This window comes from Aotus nancymaae, unplaced genomic scaffold (assembly GCF_030222135.1).
Source record: "Aotus nancymaae isolate 86718 unplaced genomic scaffold, 86718_ANA_hifiasm-v0.15.2.pri h1tg000016l, whole genome shotgun sequence".
NCBI classification, from domain to species: domain Eukaryota; kingdom Metazoa; phylum Chordata; class Mammalia; order Primates; family Aotidae; genus Aotus; species Aotus nancymaae.
This window is the reverse complement of record NW_026988428.1, coordinates 49,798,681-49,819,130: the sequence shown is the minus strand read 5'-3', so window position 1 is coordinate 49,819,130 and position 20,450 is coordinate 49,798,681. Positions and strand designations below refer to the sequence as shown.

General features: G+C 39.3%; 1 protein-coding gene and 1 long non-coding RNA gene across 4 annotated transcripts in view; one reads left to right on the top strand and one right to left on the bottom strand.

The window, feature by feature from the left end:
- The window catches only part of HELB (DNA helicase B), a 50,142-nt gene extending 33,993 nt beyond the window's left edge, over nt 1-16,149 (bottom strand). For 2 of the 3 annotated variants that reach the window (XM_012444950.3, XM_012444951.3), the window contains exons 1-4: nt 15,866-16,149; nt 13,704-14,123; nt 12,391-12,560; nt 8,351-9,247 (exon numbers count right to left, since the gene is read on the bottom strand). In XM_012444950.3, coding sequence (XP_012300373.3) covers nt 8,351-9,247; nt 12,391-12,560; nt 13,704-14,123; nt 15,866-16,055 — 1,677 coding nt within the window. In that variant the 5' untranslated portion in view covers nt 16,056-16,149. Of the gene's footprint in view, nt 1-8,350; nt 9,248-12,390; nt 12,561-13,703; nt 14,124-15,199; nt 15,464-15,865 lie in introns of all 3 variants that reach the window. The other variant, XM_064377307.1, reaches the window with a different exon arrangement.
- A 434-nt stretch (nt 16,150-16,583) lies between these two features.
- On the top strand, nt 16,584-19,549 carry LOC135275274 (uncharacterized). The gene is made up of 2 exons (XR_010342918.1): nt 16,584-16,663; nt 17,456-19,549. It is a non-coding gene; the product is annotated as an uncharacterized LOC135275274 (long non-coding RNA).
- The last annotated feature ends 901 nt before the right edge of the window (nt 19,550-20,450 follow it).

The window sequence follows — 20,450 nt, the reverse complement described above, 5'->3', positions numbered from 1 at the left end:
CCTAGTAGATCAAGTTCGAGTTTCACCGTTAGGTGTGCAATATCTGTAATAACGGCACCATGGAAAGAACCACAGGCTGGAAGGCCAGAAATCATTTCAAATCCTACTTCTACACCTAACCAAGATCTTGGGCAAGATGTTTAACATCCTCAAACTTCAACTAGCTCTTCTGTAAATGTGGAGATAATATCACTTTATCAAGGATATAATGAGATAAGTCAAAATACTTTACTAACTTTAAAGATGGAATTCATTGTCTAACCCAAGTTTAATTTCCACCATTCTGTCAGATACAGGCTTCACTCCAATCAATGCAATCACCTCAAAACCCTCTATACACACTATGATCATATTCCTCAATGCCTATGCAAAAGTCTTTCCCCTAAGTCCAATGTCCTTCTCCTCACCTGAGCCTCCATGTTCCTTGAAGTCCAATTCAATGATTACCTCCTTCTGAAATCTTCCAACTACCAAGTTCCTTTAGCTATAAAATGGCAGGTTGGGGCTAGGGCTAGAGGAACCTCTCCAGCTCTTTACAAACTTAAACTCCATGATTCTTAATTATAGCCAATACTATTTTCTTCAAGAATGTTAATATATTTGTAATTTTTACTATGTGACTACTGTTTGTCAGGCACTGCTCTAGGTGGAAGAAATAAAGAATTATAACAGAAGATGGCTGATTACTAGCAGCTCAGGATTGTAGCTCCCAGTGAAAGCGCAGAGAACGAGAGGACGCCACACTTTCAGACGAATTTTTGTTGCTCATGGACCAGGAGATTCCCAGCGGAGGAGCCCCACAGGTCGCCAGCGCCCCAGTGCAGCGGTTCCCGGTGCACAGTAAACAGGACTGGGACCCCTTTTCGTCGATGTTTGGAGCTCCAGGAAGGCAGAGTCGCCTATTCAGCTGATTGAAAAAGGGATTCAAGAAGGAAGCTAGACCGGAGATTCCCAGGCAGAAAAGCACCATGAATCTTAATGCCGCCGTTTTAGCCGGTGCAGTGGGTTGCTCAGATTCCGGCGCTGGGAATCAACAAGTTGGACGTCCACTCAGAGACCTAATTTGAAAGTCGGTAATTACAAAGAAGACAGATGGATAAATGTATAATGATGGGAAGAAACCAGCATAAAAAGGCTGAGAATACCCAAAATCTGAATGCCTCTCCCTCTACAGGGGATCATAGTTCCGCATCAACAAGAGAACAAGGCCTGATGGAGAACGAGTGTGTTTCAATAACAGAATTAGGCTTCAGAAGGTGGATAATAAGAAACTTCTGTGAGTTACCCACAAAGGGAAGCCCATCAGACTCACAGCAGATCTCTCAGCAGAACCCCTACAAGCCAGAAGAAAGTGGGGGCCAATATTCAACATCCTTAAAGAAAAGAACTTTCAACCCAGAATTTCATATCCAGCCAAACTAAGCTTCATAAGTGAAGGAAAAATAAAATCCTTTGCAAACAAGCAAGTACTCAGAGATTTCATCACCACCAGGCCTGCTGTACAAGAGCTCCTGAAAGAGGCACTACACATAGAAAGGAACAACCAGTACCAGCCACTCCAAAAACATACCAAATGGTAAAGAGCATCAACACAATGAAGAATCTGAATCAACTAATGGGCAAAACAGCCAGCTAGCATCAAAATGGCAGTATCAAATTCACACATAACAATATTAACCCTAAAAGTAAATGGACTAAATGCCCCCATCAAAAGACACAGACTGGCAAATTGGATAAAAAGCCAAAACCCATCAGTGTGCTGTATCCAGGAAACCCATCTCACATGCAAGGATACACAAAGGCTCAAAATAAAGGGATGGAGGAAGATTTACCAAGCAAATGGAGAGCAAAAAAAAACAGGAGTTGCAATTCTCATCTCTGACAAAATAGACTTTAAAGCAACAAAGATCAAAAGAGACAAAGAAGGACATTACATAATGGTAAAAGGATCAATGCAACAAGAAGAGCTAATGATCCTAAATATATATGCACCCAATACAGGAGCACCCAGATACATAAGGCAAGTTCTTAATGACTTACAAAGAGAGTTAGACTCCAACACAATAATAGTGGGAGACTTTAACACCCCATTGTCAATATTAGACAGATCAACGAGACAGAAAATTAACAAGGATATCCAGGACTTGAACTCAGACCTGGAACAAGCAAACCTAATAGACATTTACAGAACTCTCCACCGCAAATCCACAGAATATACATTCTTCTCAGCACCACATCACACCTACTCTAAAACTGACCAAATAATTGGAAGTAAATCACTCCTCAGCACATGCAAAAGAACGGAAATCATAACAAACAGTCTCTCAGACCACAGTGCAATCAAGTTAGAACTCAGAATTCAGAAACTAACTCAGAACCACACAGCTTCATGGAAACTGAACAATTGGCTCTTGAATGTTGACTGGATAAACAATGAAACGAAGACAGAAATAAAGATGTTCTTTGAAACCAACAAGAACGAAGACACAACATACCAGAATCTCTGGGACACATTTAAAGCAGTTTCTAGTGGAAAATATATAGCAATAAGCGCCCACATGAGAAGAAAGGAGAGATCTAAAATTGACACCCTATCGTCAAAATTGAAAGAGCTAGAGGAGCAAGATCAAAAAAACTCAAAACCTAGCAGAAGACAAGAAATAAGATCAGAGCAGAACTGAAGGAGACAGAGACACAAAAAAAACCCTTCAAAAAAATCAATAAATCCAGGAGCTGGTCTTTCGAAAAGGTCAACAAAATAGACAGACCACTAGCCAGATTAATAAAAAAGAAAAGAGAGAATAACCAAATAGATGCAATAAAAAACGATAAAGGGGATATCATCACAGATTCCACAGAAATTCAAACTATCATCAGAGATTATTACAAACAACTCTATGCACATAAACTAGGAAACCTGGAAGAAATGGATAAATTCCTGGACACTTGCCTCCTCCCAAGCCTAAACCAGGAAGAAGCTGAAATCCTGAATAGACCAATAACAAGGTCTGAAGTTGAGGCAGCAATTAAGAACCTACCACCCAAAAAAAAAAGCCCAGGTCCAGACGGGTTCACAGCCGAATTCTACCAGACATACAAAGAGGAGCTGGTACCACTCCTTCTGAAACTATTCCAAATAATCCAAAAAGAGGGAACCCTTCCCAAATCATTTTATGAGACCAACATCAACCTGATACCAAAACCAGGCAGAGACTCAACAAGAAAAGAAAACTACAGGCCAATATCCATGATGAACACAGATGCAAAAATCTTCAATAAAATACTGGCAAGCTGATTGCAACAGCATATCAAAAAGCTTATCCACCATGATCAAGTAGGATTCATCCCGGTGATGCAAGGCTGGTTCAACATATCCAAGTCCATAAACGTTATTCACCACATAAACAGAACCAAAGACAAAAACCACATGATTATCTCAATTGATGAAGAGAAGGCCTTTGACAAAATTTAACAGCCCTTTATGCTAAAAACCCTCAATAAACTAGGTATTGACGGAACATATCTCAAAATAATAAAAGCTATTTACGACAAACCAACAGGCAATATCATACTGAATGGGCAAAAACTGGAAGCATTCCCTTTGAAATCTGGCACTAGACAAGGATGCCCTCTCTCACCACTCCTATTCAATATAGTACTGGAAGTTCTAGCCAGAGCAATCAGGCAAGAAAGGGCCGGGCACGGTGGCTCACGCCTGTAATACCAGCACTTTGGGAGGCCGAGGCGGGTGGATCACAAGGTCAAGAGATTGAGACCATCCTGGTCAACATGGTGAAACCCCGTTTCTACTAAAAATACAAAAAATTAGCTGGGCATGGTGGCGCGTGCCTGTAATCCCAGCTACTCAGGAGGCTGAGGCAGAAGAATCGCCTGAACCCAGGAGGCAGAGGTTATGGTGAGCCAAGATCGTGCCATCGCACTCCAGCCTGGGTAAAAAGAGCAAAACTCCGTCTCAAAAAAAAAAAAAAAAAAAAAAATCAGGCAAGAAAAAGCAATAAAGGGTATTCAAATAGGAAAGGAGGAAGTCAAATTGTCTCTATTTGCAGACGACATGATTGTATATCTAGAAGACCCCATCATCTCAGCCCAAAATCTCTTGAAACTAATAAGCAACTTCAGCAAAGTCTCAGGATACAAAATCAATGTGCAAAAATCACAAGCATTCCTATACACCAATAACAGACTTAAAGAGAGCCAAATCAAGAACAAACTGCCATTCACAACTGCTACAAAGAGAATAAAATACCTAGGAATACAACTAACAAGGAACGTAAAGGACCTCTTCAAGAAGAACTACAAATCACTGCTCAACGAAATAAGAGAGGACACAAACAGATGGAGAAACATTCCATGTTCATGGTTAGGAAGAACCAATATCATGAAAATGGCCATACTCCCCAAAGTAATTTACAGATTCAATGCCATCCCCATCAAGCTACCAATGACCTTCTTCACAGAACTGGAAAAAACCACCTTAAACTTCATATGGAACCAAAAGAGAGCCCGCATAGTCAAGTCAATTCTAAGCAAAAACAACAAAGCGGGAGGCATCACACTACTGGACTTCAAACTCTACTACAAGGCTACAGTAATCAAAACAGCATGGTACTGGTACCAAAACAGAGATATAGACCAATGGAACAGAACAGAGGCCTCAGAGGCAACACAACATATCTACAACCATTCAATCTTTGACAAACCTGACAAAAACAAGCAATGGGGAAAGGATTCCCTGGTTTAATAAATGGTGTTGGGAAAACTGGCTAGCCATGTGCAGAAAGCAGAAACTGGACCCCTTCCTGACACCTTACACTAAAATTGACTCCAGATGGATTAAAGACTTAAACATAAGACCTAACACCATAAAAACCATAGAAGAAAATCTAGGCAAAACCATTCAGGACATAGGCGTACGCAAGGACTTCATGACCAAAACACCAAAAGCATTGGCAACAAAAGCCAAAATAGACAATTGGGACCTAATCAAACTCCACAGCTTCTGCACGGCAAAAGAAAGTCATTAGAGTGAATCGGCAACCAACAGAATGGGAAAAAATTTTTGCAGTTTACCCATCTGACAAAGGGCTGATATCCAGAATTTACAAAGAACTAAAACAGATTTACAAGAAAAAAACAAGCCCATTCAAAAGTGGGCAAAGGATATGAACAGACACTTTACAAAAGAAGACATACACAAGGCAAACAAACATATGAAAAAATGCTCATCATCACTGGTCATTAGAGAAATGCAAATCAAAACTACATTGAGATACCATCTCATGTCAGTTAGAATGGCGATCATTAAAAAATCTGGAGACAACAGATGCTGGAGAGGATGTGGAGAAATAGGAACACTTTTACACTGTTGGTGGGAGTGTAAATTAGTTCAACCGTTGTGGAAGACAGTGTGGCAATTCCTCACGGACCTAGACATAGAAATTCCATTTGACCCAGCAATCCCATTACTGGGTATATATCCAAAGGATTATAGATCGTTCTATTATAAGGACACATGCACACGAATGTTCACTGCAGCACTGTTTACAATAGCAAAGACCTGGAACCAACCCAAATGCCCATCGATGATAGACTGGACAGGGAAAATGTGGCACATATACACCATGGAATATTATGCAGCCATCAAAAACGATGAGTTCGGGTCCTTTGTAGGGACATGGGTGAACCTGGAAACCATCATTCTCAGCAAACTGACACAAGAACACAAAATCAAACACTGCATGTTCTCACTCATAGGCGGGTGTTGAACAATGGGAACACATGGACACAGGGAGGGGAGCACTACACACTGGGGTCTGTTGGGGGGAAATAGGGGAGGGACAGCAGGGGGTGGGGAGGTAGGGAGAGATAGCATGGGGAGAAATGCCAGATATAGGTGAAGGGGAGGAATACAGCAAATCACACTGCCACGTGTGTACCTATACAACAATTTTGCATGTTCTTCACATGTACCCCCAAACCTAACATACGATTTAAAAAAGAACATGTTCTAGCCCAATGTAAAGAAACTAAGAACCTTGAAAAAAGGTTTGACGAAATCCTAATGAGAATAGACAATTTAGAGAGGAATATAAGTGAATTACTAGAACTGAAGAATACAATACGAGAACTCCGCAAAGTATGCGCAGGTTTTAACAGTCGAATTGATCAAGCAGAAGAAAGGATATCAGAGGTTGAAGACCAACTTAATGAAATGAAATGAGAAGACAAGATTAGAGAAGAGTAAAAAGGAATGAGTAAAGTCTCCAAGAAATATGGGACTATGTGAAAAGACCTAATTTACATTTGATAGGTGTACCTGAATGTCATGAAGAGAATGAATCCAAGCTGGAAAATATTCTTCAGGATATTATTCAGGAAAACTTTCCTAACCTAGTAAGGCAGGACAATACTCAACTCCAGGTAATACAGAGAACACCACAAAGATATTCCTCAAGTAGAGCAACCCCAAGACACATAATCATTATATTCACCAGGGTTGAAATAAAGGAGAAAATTCTAAGGGCAGCTAGAGAGAAAGGTCAGGTTACCCATAAAGGGAAGCCTATCAGACTCACAGCAGATTTCTCAGCAGAAACCCTACAAACTAGAAGAGAGTGGAGGTCAATATTCAATATCCTCAAAGAACAGAATTTTCAACCCAGAATCTCATATCCAGCCAAACTAAGCTTCATAAATAAAGGAAAAATAAAATTTTTCATGAACAACCAAGCACCCAGAGATTTCATCACCACCAGGCCTGCTTTACAAGAGCTTCTAAAAGAAGTATTACACACAGAAAGGAACAACCAGTATCAGTCATCCCAAAAACATACCAAAAGGTAAAGAGTATCTCCATAATGAAGAATCTATATCAACTAATGGGCAGAATAGCCAGATAGCATTAAATGACAATATTAAACTCACAAATATCAATATTAATTCTAAATTTAAATGGATTAAATGCCCCAATCAAAGACACAGACAGACAAATTGAATTAAAAAGTCAAAACCCATCGGTATGCTGTATCCAGATCCATCTCATAAGCAAGGACACATAAAGACTCAAAACAAAGGATTGGAGGAAGACTCACCAATCAAATGGAGAGCAAAAAAAACAACAACAAAAAAAAAAAACAAACAGGAGTTGTAACTTTCATCTCTGACAAAATAGACTTCAACAGTAACAAAGACTAAAAGAAACAAAGAAGGACATTACATAATGGTAAAAGGATCAATGCAACAGCAGGAGTCAATGATCATAAATACATATGCACCCAATATAGGAGCACCCAGATACATAAGACAAGTTCTTAATGACTTATAGAGACTTGGACCCCCGCACAATAATAGCGGGAGACTTTGACACCACATTGTTAATATCTGACAGATCAACGAGATAGAAAATTAACAGGGACATCTATGATTTGAACTCAGACCTGGAACAAGTAAACTCAGTGAGTATTTATAGAACCCCAGGTCCACAGAACATACATTTTTCTTCAGTATCACATTACACCTATTTTGAAAGTGACCACATAATTGGAAGTAAATCACTCTTCAGCATTTGCATAACATTTCACAGACTTAAAAAAAAAAAGAATTATACCAGATGAGGAAGTCCTCACATTCATCCTACAGAATATAAGCCTTTCACTTCCATTTCCAGTGCTATTCAAAATATGGTCTGTGGACTGTGACATGTTTCTAACCAGTCCCCATGAGAAACAGATACTGTATGAGCATCTAAACTAATTGTATCATTACGCCTATGCTTTAGGGCAACTGATTTTTTTTTGGTTTTTAGAGAAGGTCTTACTGTGTCACCCAGGCTAGAGTACAGTGGTGTAAACACGGCTCACTGCAGCCTCGACTTCACAGCCTCGAGCAATCCTCTCACCTCAGCCTCCCAAGTAGCTGAAACTACAGGTGCATGCCACCATGCCCAGCTAATTTAACTTTTTGTAGAGATGGGGGTCTCACTATGTTGCCTGGGCAGGTCTCAAACTCCTGAGCTCAAGTGATCCTCCCACCTTGGCCTCCCAAAGTGCTAGAATTACAGGGAGGAACCACTGTGCTGGACCTGATAGTTTTTTTCATAAGACTTTCTTAATGAAGGAAGCAGTGCACTGATTTATTTCTACCATTAGCTCCTTTCTCATGCCAACTGGTAACAATTTATAGACTGGCTGCTTTAAAAGGCATTGATCTAAATGACTAGTTACTGCAAGGCAGGGACCCAGAAGACATTCAAAATATTCCTACTGATTAAGAAATAAGTTTGTCTTCAAGGCAAATGTTTTATCTACAGATAAAATGTCAAAGCTTTTACCTGGCACAGTGTGTAGGCATGAAGACCAGTTTTCTGTCTTAGTAAGCCAGCTGCTTTCCCTGTAGGTGCTGTGAGCAAAACTTGTATATCCTTGCTCGCCTCTAGTTGACTTTGCTCAGTAAAGGTAATCCATTCTTCTGAAGAACTCTGGTCTTGTTCAAAATCTTCACAAGCTTTTTTCACTTCTCTTTCTTCCATCTGCTCTATATGCTTAAAAAGATGGCTAACTATTGTGGTCTTCCCACATCCACCTTTCCCACTTATGACTGTCACAGGATTGGAGCAAATCATTTTCAAAGCAGTCACCTGATCCTGATCCAGCTGAACTTCAATCTGATCCTGATCCAGCTGAAGTTCACTTATTTCTGCATTAATTTCACTTTCACCATTAGTCCAAATACGGTCATCACTGTCCTGTGTGTCCACAGGATTTTCTAATCTTGCTTCATCAGGTTTGCTCTCATTCAGTGCATCATCCCTTCTTGAATTCTCAGGTTCTGTGGTGTGAATAGAGGCAAGCACCTTTTTGACATCGACACATAAATGCCATGGAGGGCTCTTCATCAGGTTACAAACTGAAAAGGCGATGGCTCTTTCAGCCTGATAAAGGTCGTAAAGGAAGACACAGGCCTTCTCATATGTCACCACACCAATATCCTTCAAAAACTTCAGAGACTCCGAAGCATCAGGAAATGACATGTGATCTGACAATGCCAAAGTTAAGTCATTTACTTCAACATATGTGTGCCCATGTTCTCTACATATCTGCTTCAGTTTTGAATATATTATTAATGCATTCTTCTCCAAATCAGTCATCAACTGGAGAAGAGGCTGGCACTGACAAAACGCCATCCAACTTGCCTCACATCGCAACAGGTTCCATTCTCTGTAGGTTATCTTTAAGAAAAAAAGTTCAGTTGGTTTATAAACATCATAAGAGCTTATGAATATGTTCTTTATTAACAATTTTTGAAATCCCAGAAGACATAAACTTCAACTAAATTTGGAGAAAAATACTAGAGAATATCACTAATTATTTTAATTGGCTGTACTATAGTTAGAGATCTATATAATTTTTTAATTAAAATTATATTGTATCAAACTAACACAAACACAGTTTTAAAAGTGAAATAATACCATAAGGCTTATCATGAAAAAATATGAATCCTTTCCTTATCCTTTCTCAAGTCTTCGAAAGGCAACATCAACACTTCAGTTATTCCTTCCAGAATTTACCTCCATAGTTCTAAGTACTATAGATATTTTTCCTTGATTTTTAAAAGATTTTAGATATTTATTATTAACTCCTTACTATGGCAAGTCTGTCTCTATGGAAGTTCATTCTATTTTATACCATTACCTCCACAGGTGCTTCTTTGGTTCCTATATTTGAAAAATGTTGTAGTATACATTTTGTTAAATTTTGGTTAAATAGGTATTTATTATGCTTATGCAAATAGGATTCACAGCTGAGTGACAGATATATTCTGTTACATTAAGTTTTTTGTTGAACTCAGTGTGTATCATGAAGTTAACATCTGTCTCATTTTCTTGGCTTGTTTAGTTTTCTATGTATACCTATCAACAATTCTGCCTAAATTCTAGAGAAGAGATACAGAACTCCCTTCACCATAATCCACTGAGCACATCATCTATCGGCTCAATTTTTTCTTAATAGAGTCATCACTCCTGAGCTATCCATACCTTTTATGGGCTGAACTGTGTCCCCACAAAATTCATATTTTGATGTCCTAACCCACAGTATCCTCAGAATGTGACTATATTTGGAGACAGGGTTTCAAAGAAGTAATTAAGGTTAAATGAGACCATGCACCTCATTAATGAGGTCCTCCGGATGGGTCCTACTCTAATATGATTTGCATTCTTACAAGAAGAGATTAGGACACAGACTGGCAAAGAAGGAAGACCATGTGAAGACAGAGAGAGACAATGACCATCTACAAGCCAAGGAGGGAAGCCTCAGAAGAAATCAATCCTGTCCACAACTTGATCTCAGACTTGTAGCCTCCAGAACAGTAAGACAATAAATTTCTGTTGTGTAAGCTATCCAGTCAGCAGTACTTGTTCTGGAAGCCCCAGCAAACTTATACAATACTTGGATAGTGGTTTACATGCTGAATGGTGGGATGTCAAGTCTCCTTTTCCCATGAGTCCCAGAATGCTGCAACCAGGCTTAAACTCTCCATGTAGATTCTTCTCTGAGAAGAGTGACTAAACAGGAGAAAACAGTTCCAGATCCTGACACAGCAGGGAGGGAGGAGACTGTTCCCTAATGAAAAACCTGAGTCACCACCAGATAATCTCTGCCTTATCCTCCCCTGGTATCCCCAAGCCTAGAAACTCTCAGTTGAATGGCATCAGGCAAGAGGAACCTCTATCCTCTTGCTGGGGTAGGAAGCAGTAATCGCTTAATGCCCACACTGGGGAGAGAATCTGGGACTTCAACAGCTTCTTAAACAGGGGTTCGTTCACTTAATCTAGGAGGCAGAAAATACAGTAGATGACATGTAATGCTTAAAAATTTTTTTTCTTTTTAAGAGGAGGTGGAAAGCCAGGTGCAGTGGCTCATGCCTATAATCCCAGCACTCTGGGAGGTCAAGGTGGGCAGATCACTTGAGGACAGCAGTTCAAGACCAGCCTGGCCAACATGGTGAAACCCTGTCTCTACTAAAAATACAAAAATTAGCTGAGTGTGGTGGCACATGCCTGTAATCCCAGCTATTAGAGTGCTGAGGCCAGAGAATCACTTGAACCTGGGAGGCAGAGACTGCAGTGAGCAGATCCTGCCACTGCACTCCAGCCTGAGTGGAAAAAAAAAAAAAAAAGGCGGGAGAGAGAACAGGATAGTGGCAGGGAGAGAAGAAGGCTGACCCTAGAATCTTGATAGACATAGCCTCAAACTCATTTGACCACAAAGAAAAACAAAAGTTTCTGTGCTTCACCAGGAATATGCTGAGCCTAGCAAGGGCAAGAGTAAGGGCCTGATCGCATCTCTGTTCTACACTGCCAAGGTCTCAACAAATGTTTAATCAATTTTATTAGCCTAACGCAATGTGTATTGCTAATAATAAAATGCTATATAATTTATTCTTGAAATGTGAACAGGCTCTAAAGATCTCAAAAAATTATCCTCCCTTCTTAGTAAGTGTATAAAGAACATTGGACTTTACAGGGTTTTTATTTATTTTTTTAAACAAAAAGGCAAACTATTATTATCTCACATATCATTGCTCTTCCACTCTTTTCCACTGAATAAATATATATAATAATAATCTCACGTTCCAGAATCTCATCTTTAAAAACATACTGAATTTATAGACATTTCATCTAAGGGAAAAAGTCCTTATTCCTGTATTTCTCAAACTCAGCATCTGCAAACATTCCTGAGGTTCCAAGAATTTTCTCAGAGTTTCTCAATTGTATTTTTCTTTGGAAAACCACCTTATAACCAAGAACTACCAAGATTAAGTACCACACTTGGTGCCCAATACCCCTGGAGCCTCAGGGTGTCACTTTACTACTCATAGTCTCTAATAATAAGAACAGAAGTGGATTCATTTGTAAATGATGTTATTGTATACAATAAAAATCAAATGACATCCTGATATACCAGATGAATAATCAAAGTTGTCAATAGTTTAAACCGGACGAGGGAAGTTGAGATGCATAGCAGAATGGACTTGCCAAACTAGTAAGAGCTTTTGACTTCAATGAGATCTATATTCAAGTTGCAAATGACAATTTAGTTACAGGACATTTGTCACATTAAATTACATTTGTTTTGTTTTTCATTTACGCAACTTTATAAGTTGCATGACAACTTATAAAATATTCTTATGCTATAGCTTCTTATGCTACAGCCATAAGCAGTTTATGTACAGTTGCAACATGTGAATAAAAATAAATCAATATTGGGGTCCACACAAATTTTTTTCCTTTGAAAGAGAAAGAAAAAACTGTCAAATTTGAAACCTTGCCTTACACAAGATTACTATATGCTGAGCAAATGTTTTACTTACTTTACTAAATCCAAGTTTCCATGGATGCGTACCTAAAATCTCTTCTATCTCTTCCAACACCTGTTTAGAACCTGAACTTATGAGCCATTTAAAGTGACGAGGCAGAAGAACTGGTAGGAATTCCATTATTTTCGGAAACTGCAAAGCTGTCATTACATTTTTAAATGGAACTACAAGATACCAGAAAAGAACAAAATAAAACACAAATGAACCCAAAGAATGACTGATTTGAAGTACTTTCTCATTTTGCACAACCAATTCAAGAAATCTAAGTCAAAGACGGATTAGTACATTTGCTTTAACCAGTAAGAAAATTTGATCATATTATGACAATTGCTTTTGTACTGAGATGGTTTCATTGTGTTTAACACCAAACTTTATGTTCATTAAATGCTTAAATGACTTCTTAGCCTTTTGTTTCCTACTGTCTGCACTATAATCAGAACAAAAATTCTTACTTAATTATATAAAGATAAATTTAAAGCTAAGGATATAAAATAAACAATTTACATAGTAACCTTTATAATCATTTTCTATAGTCATAATCTTTTGTCATTGCAGTCATTCACTGAGGTACCATCAAATTTATTTGATACGATTAGGAAATGAAATATTCCATATATATGAATGCCCAGATAACAAACCATATTAAAAATAATTTGAAAACCATTTTGGACTGAAGTAGTTCCTAAATGTATTACTCATATCCTTGTTGTTCTCCTCTGCCTCCTTAAACAGAGTAATTTACAACTGAATTTTTTTAAAACTGAGACAGGGTCTCACTCTTTCACTCAGGCTGGAGTATAGTACTTAGCTCACTGCAGTCTCCATTTTCTGGGTTCAAGTGATCCTCCTGCCTCAGCCTCCCGAGTAGGTGGGTCTATAGGTATGTGTCACCACAACTGACTAAGGTCTCTCTATATTGCTTAGGCTAGTCTCAATCTCCTCAGCTCAAGTCATCCTCCTGTCCAAAGTGCTGGGATTACAGGTATAAGCAGCCACCACGGCCAGCAACTGAATCTTTTTTTATTAATGATTCAAGGTAATCTCTATGAGTACAAGAGTTAGAGAGATGAAATCATAATTTTAGAGGTGGAAGGAAACTCAAAGGATTTTAAAGATCAGCTTATATAATCCCTTCATGTTACACATGAGAAATCTGAAATGCCAATGGCATACTCTAAAAGCAACATAAATACATTTTTCATCAAATAGATTTTTAAAAAGAATACTATGCTGGTGGTAATATTTTAAACACAGTAGTCATTAATCTGTCAATTACAATGAAACTTGATGATAAAAATCATACTTACCTGTGTTTTCCAGAGGAAGACTCATCTCATTGTCCGGGAACAACTCTTCCTGGCCATTCTGTGCAGGCTGCTTTTGATCTTTCCTTATAGTTTCCTTTTGGAAAGTTCTTAGTGTTTCCCTAAGATTTTCGAAGTTTAGGTTTCTGTAGTTTGATACTTCATTTACCCATGTTAAAAATTGATTAATATAATCATTGGAGACATTACACTCTCTAAGAAAGAGGGCACAGATATGTTTTTGGTTTGGTGGTGACATATCAGACTGCAAAAAGTAAGATGGAAATCCTTGAACTTGATATTGATAGCTCCTTGATCCCACCACAGGCTTTACTTGTACCTTCACTCTCCACCAAGCACCTGTTATAGGAAAACGTCCAAACACTTTACATTTCTCTTGTGTGTTTTCATCAGGAATTAAAACTGGAAAAAAAAAAAAAGAAAGAAAGAAAAACCCATAAAAGTTAACTCTGGAAATTATTTTAAAACTGTTTCCTCCATGTTTTATCAAACTTTTATCTCCCTACAGCACTCTAGAAAGATGTCTGTTAGGGTGCCTATAACACTGCACTCCGCCTACCTCTTTTTCTGTTTCCCTCTACTACACTATAAATACTGGAACAAGACAGTTTCATTTGTCTTTGTATTCCAAAAGGCAACCACAGTACACGGTGTCCGCCGTTCCTCTTCTAAAACCAGTCCCCTCTCTGCTACTCTGACTTCAGCCAATACTGGCCTTCACGCAGTTTCTTTCAAATGCCATGGCCCTTCACCCAAGTTACTCCATCTGCCTTAACTGATATCCCCTTTACTGTTTACTACATTTACTACAGACCTCGGCTTAACTGTCACTTACTTAGAAAAGTCTTCAATGAATCTCATGTATAAAACCTCTCAAAGCACTATTTAGCATTCCTTCTAAGCATTTAGTAACATTATAGTTACTTCTGTAATTATTTAAAGAATGTCTGTTTAATACACTAGCGGGTAAGCTTCATTAAGACTGCAACCTTGTTATTTTATTTCTCCCGGTTTTCCAAGCACCAAATATGCTAACCAGTTGATGAATGACTAAGCTCTCCACAAATACTTGAAAATTTTCTAAAGAAAAAAAATAAAGAAAGAAAGAAAAAAAAATCCAAGCAGCTATGTTAAAAAGATGTATTTAAAGGAAAAAAAAAAAAAGAAAATTTTCTGCCTAAATCTGTACTGTCTACCTACATGTGTCTATTTAAATTAAAATGTAATAAAACTTAAAATTTGTCTCCTCAGTTACATCAGCTGTATTTAAGTTTTAAACAGCTACATATGGCTAGTGGCTATTGTACCAGACAATGCAGATATAAAACACTGCCATCATCATGGAAAGTTCTACTGAACAGCGCTGGCCTGCACATTAAAATATTCTAAGCATCAGTCACAAAGTACACATAACACGTATAACTTATAGCACAGGAAACTACTTTTTCAAGGTTAACCACAACCACAAGGTTATTTACACCAGTTAATAATTATCTGTGCAATCATCTGTGCACTGAGGTGTTCATTTTGTTTTGTTTTGTTTCTCTTTTTCTTTCTTTTTTTCCTTTTCTTTTTTTGAGACGGAGTTTCGTTCTTGCTGCCCAGGCTGAAGTGCAATGGCGCCATTTCGGCTCACAGCGACCTCCGCCTCCTGGGTTCAAGCAATTCTGCCTCGGCCTCCCAAGTAGCTGGGATTACAGGGGTGCGACACCAAGCCCGGCCCGTTTTGTTTTTCCAAAAAGCTGAAAAAGAACCACGTATTTGACTCCAGGCAAAACAGGATAATAGTTACAAGTTCTGATTCTATAGAACTTGAGGATAAGTGGTTAGAAAGAAAAATAAAAGTTCTGATTCTGGGTGGAAATCCATCGTTTCCTCAAGCGTAAAACTACCTCGAAGAACGGCGAATATTAAAATGAGATAATTGATACAGGACAAGTGCAAGCTTAACACACAGTGTGTATCCAGTTAAAGTCACTGCTATTATTATAGTTACAATTTTACCCTAAGAAGGGTGAAGCAGCTAGGGCATTTAGAAGCTAAGTCTGTTAGCAGCTACTGGTGCCTTGCTCAGGGCAAAGCCAGAATGGGAAACGCTTCGTTGGACCCTCCAGTCCTATCCCCGGGGCAGGGGGCTTCCTCACCGCGGATGCACCCGGGGAGGCTGCCAGCCTTTACGCCCCCACTGCAGAGCTCCTCGGCGTCCACGAACACCGAGTCTTCATCCTCCTCCACGTCGTCCCTCAGGTAGTCGTCGTCCTCCTCCTCCACCAGGTCCTTGGGTGGGAGCAGAGGTCCCTGCAGTTGGCGCAGGTATTGACTCGACCTGGCCATACTTCTCCCGAACTCAACTCAAAGAACTGGGAAAAACGCTGGCTAAGCGCACCGCCATGATCTCCCAATCAGTTCCACGCCTATAAGGCCTTCAACTTCCCGGAACGCCAAGGCGGCCGCCGGCGTGCGCGGGACGGGGCGGGGCGGCAGCGAAGCTCCGCCTCACGTTTCCAGGGATTGCGGGAGGAGGGTGTGTGGAAGGGGCGGAGCCAGACGGGTTGAGCGCAGGGCGGGGAGATGGGCGGGGCTGCTGCTCCGCTGGGATTTCCGGTGTCTGGCGGTGAAGATCAGGGAGGTGCCGGGACGAGATCTGCGCTGGGGAGTGACAGGCGTGGCACCTGCAGAACCGCCAGTGCAAAGCATCTCCTGCGAAGAGAGAACGCGGAGAAAGTCCACTTCTGCTGAGCCTCAAAGACCCGGAATAGCAAGCCCCACCCCAACCTCCCCAAAACGAAAGTATAGCAGATGTCCTTCTGGAGTCGGATCGAGGGCAGGGACCCAGGATTCTGTCTTTTTAATGTACGTTCCAGGCTTCCATTTTGATGCTCTGCTAGATTTGGACACCACTGGATTACATGACATTCAAAGTTCTTTTCATCCTTTCCTCTGTGAGTGCACCCTGGTCTCCCAAACTGTTTTAAGCTGGGCTGCTACTTGCTGCTAACACCGGAGCAAAAGTATTTCTTTGCAACCCAGAGGATAGACAGGAATAGGAGAAGGGAACTAGAAAAGAAAAGAACGTGATTTTAAAAACTATTCTGGAGCTATGATTCTATTACTTGATGGGGATGGTACTTGAAAGTCTTGATACTCTTTAAGAAATACCATAAATAGATTACTAAATTACAGTATTAATACTGTTTATTTTGTGATTATTCTCTTAATAATAATCCTGAAATAACTAAACATACACTATTTACTAAATCCAAAAGCATCTTACACTATATTTAAGCATATGTAAAAGACAGCCACACCAAATATTTAAGAAAAATGTATAGGAGAAAATACAAAAATTGATTTTTTTCCCTTTAAGTAACAATTGACAAATGCCCACTTTTGTTGCTTTTAAAAGAAATACTGTTGCCGCTGAAAAACACCAGTGTTTCCAAGGATTGGCTATATGAGGTTGAATTCCTTTGACATTCACATGACTACTGTTTCCACTACAACACTGAATCTCCCCCTTACTACATTTACTACAGACCTCAGCTTAACTGTGTGACAAATGTCACACTTACTGTCCTCTTTGTTTCAAAACCCAGTGGATACTTTTCAGCCTTTGTTTCACCTGACCTCTCACAGTATTTGATACTGATAACTATTTTCTTCTTGTAGCATTCTGCTGCCTGGGCTTTTGTGACTTGCCTTCTCAGATTTTTCTCTTTCTTCTCTATTTACAGTCTTGGACTCCTCTGCTTGCCTCCTAAGTACTGGTATTCTCCAAGCCTCCATCCTAAGCATCTTCTTGCTCTATAATCCTTTCCTCAGTCATCCTTCACCTACATGCTAATGACTCAGCCTAATCTGATCTCCAAACCATTCAAGTAACTGCCTAAAACATTGCCAGTCACTGCTGGATGCCCCTGACTCAGCATATCTAAACTGCAACTTATCAGCTTCCCAAATCTGGGTCACTTATGTGTATATACATGGGATATTCTTGCTACCAACATGTTGACTTGGACACAAGACTCGACTAGATATCTAGATGTTTCTTCTTCTTCTTTTTTTTTTTTCTTTTTGAAGACGAAGTTTCACTGTTGCTCAAGCAGGTCTTGACCTCCTAAATTCAAGTGATCCTCCTGCCTCGGCCTACCAAAGTGCTAGGATTACGGGCACGAACCACCACACACAGCACAGATGTTAAACTCCCCCTACTTTTTTTTTGAGACAGGTGGTGCCATCGCAGCTCACTGAAGCCTCAACTCCCAGCAGGCTCAAGTGATCCTCCCACATCAGCCTCTCAAGTAGCAGGGACCACAGGCACCACTGTATCTGGCTAATTTTTTTTTGTGTGTGTATGTATATGGTGAAGCAACGGGGCTTCACCATATTGTCCAGGCTGGTTTCAAACTCCTGAACTCAAGTGATCTGCTGGCCTTGGCCTCCCAAAGTGCTGAGATTACAGGCATGAGCCACTGCGCCCAGCCACTAGATGTTCCGCTTCTGTTCATATAGTTCAATTGCATTTTATTGGATAGTGTAGGCAGAAGTTTAGGACGGTAAGAATCTTACTTCTTCACTTACTGTTTTCTCATTCTTTAAAAAAAGTTAACAATTCTGGCTTTCTGGATACCATTTTTACCATGCACAGTAAGCACTGGTACTCAAACCTGGCTGTGCATCAAAATCACTTGGGATGTGTTCTAAAATTGAGATCCCTGGATCTATCCTGAAGCTATAATTCCCAAAACACAAAACAACATAGACATAGGTTATCTACTGTCTGATTCTTGTAACAGCAAATGATTGGAAATAGCAGAGATGTTCAACAGCAAGAGACTAATGAAATAAATTGTAGTACATCTGTATAAGGGAGTATTCTTCAGCTAATTTTTATTAAAAAAAAAAGATTGCTACAAATTGGTAGGGAACAGTTTCCAAGATACTGTATTAAATAAGAGAAAGCAAGATGTAAAACAATGCATATCATTTTATTTGTATGTGTGAGTGTTGGGGGAAAAAAAAGCACAGGAAATATAAACCAGAAGTTAATGAAAATAGCCAGGAATGGGGATTCGTGCCTCTAATTCTAGCACTTTGAGAGGCTGAGGTAGGAGGATTGCTTGAGCCTAGGAGTTTCAGACCAGGTTGAGCAACATAGCAAGACTGTGTCTCAAAAAATAATAATAAATTAGCCAGGCACAGTGGCATGTGCCTGTAGTCCAGCCACCTTGGAGGCTGATATGAGAGGATTGTGTGAGCGCAGGAGACTGAGACTACAGTGACTCATCATCATAAGAAGAAGAAACTGATGAAAATAGTTACTCACAGAAGGGATGAAAACAGGATAGGATGGACAGGGGCTAGGAATGAGATCTCTGAGATTAACCTATTATATAGTTTGACTTCTGAATCATGTGTCTTACACATTCAAAAAATAAATAAAAGAAACAAAAGCAAAACAGAAAATTGAACACAAACAAACAAATCTATTAAATGAATTGCATAACCACTAAGAGACAATGATTATTTCAAGTTATGTTTGAATACTTTGGATAAATATTTTAAGTTACTCTAACAATATACCCCTAGTAGTTATACTCTGAAGACAAAAGATCTACAAAATGATCTTAAATTTCACTCATTATGATTAATGTTTGTTGTAATATTGTTATTGTAATTTTGAAATTATATATTGTAGGATAAAGAAAATAAGTAAATATATCATATTTTATCAAAGGTTCTAAATGTACATGGAAAGAAACACAAATATAAAATAAAATAAGTTGGAAAAAACCTCCTACAACATTAAACTGGAATTGAAAATATCAGTATGGGCTTGTGATTTCTTAAAATGTATTTTCTAGTTCTGTGTACCAAAAGGACCTGAAAGCAATGTCACCCCAGGAACTCTGATCATACCCACCATCTCAATTTTGTTTGTTTGTTTATTAGACAGGGTTGTGCTGGAATTCAATGTCACAATCATAGCTCACTGTGAACTTGAACTCCTGGCCTCAAGTGATCTTTCTGCCTTCCCTTTCCCAAAGTGTTGGGATTACAGCTCACTGCACTCAGTCTAATTTTGGTTTTGGAATCTGGGTGATTTTGTGTTTTCTAAAGCAAGGACCAGCCAGGCGTAGTGGCTCACGCCTTTAATCCCAGCACTTTGGGAGGCTGAGGTGGGCAGATCATTTGAGGTCAGGAGTTTGAAACCAGCCTGGCTAACATGGCAAAACCCCGTCTCTACTAAAAATATAAAAATTAGCCGGGTATGGTGGTGTGAGCCTGTAATCCCAGCTACTTCGGAGGCTAGGTCAGGAGAATTGCTTGAACCGGGGATATGGAGGTTGCAGTGAGCCAAGATGGTACCACTACACTCCGGCAAAAATAAATAAATAAATAAATAAACATGAGGAAAATTTTAATATCAAAAGGAATAATGACTGCACTTGATTATAACATACTGAGTAAATAAAATTGATGTGTTAATTGTGAGAGTTAAAAAAAGAATGAAATGCCAGTTAATAGAAATAATTTTTAAGAAGAAATTCTAAAAATAGAAACAGCATTTTCAAAAACCAGCATTTTGCAACCCCCAGTATAATAACTGATTCAAGCAAGTATCACCAAAGGATACGAGCACCATTGGGGAACTGATAGTCTCGTGGCAGTAGTAGATTATGAATTGCAAAGGGAAAAATGTACCTATACAGTAAAGGTACTTATCAC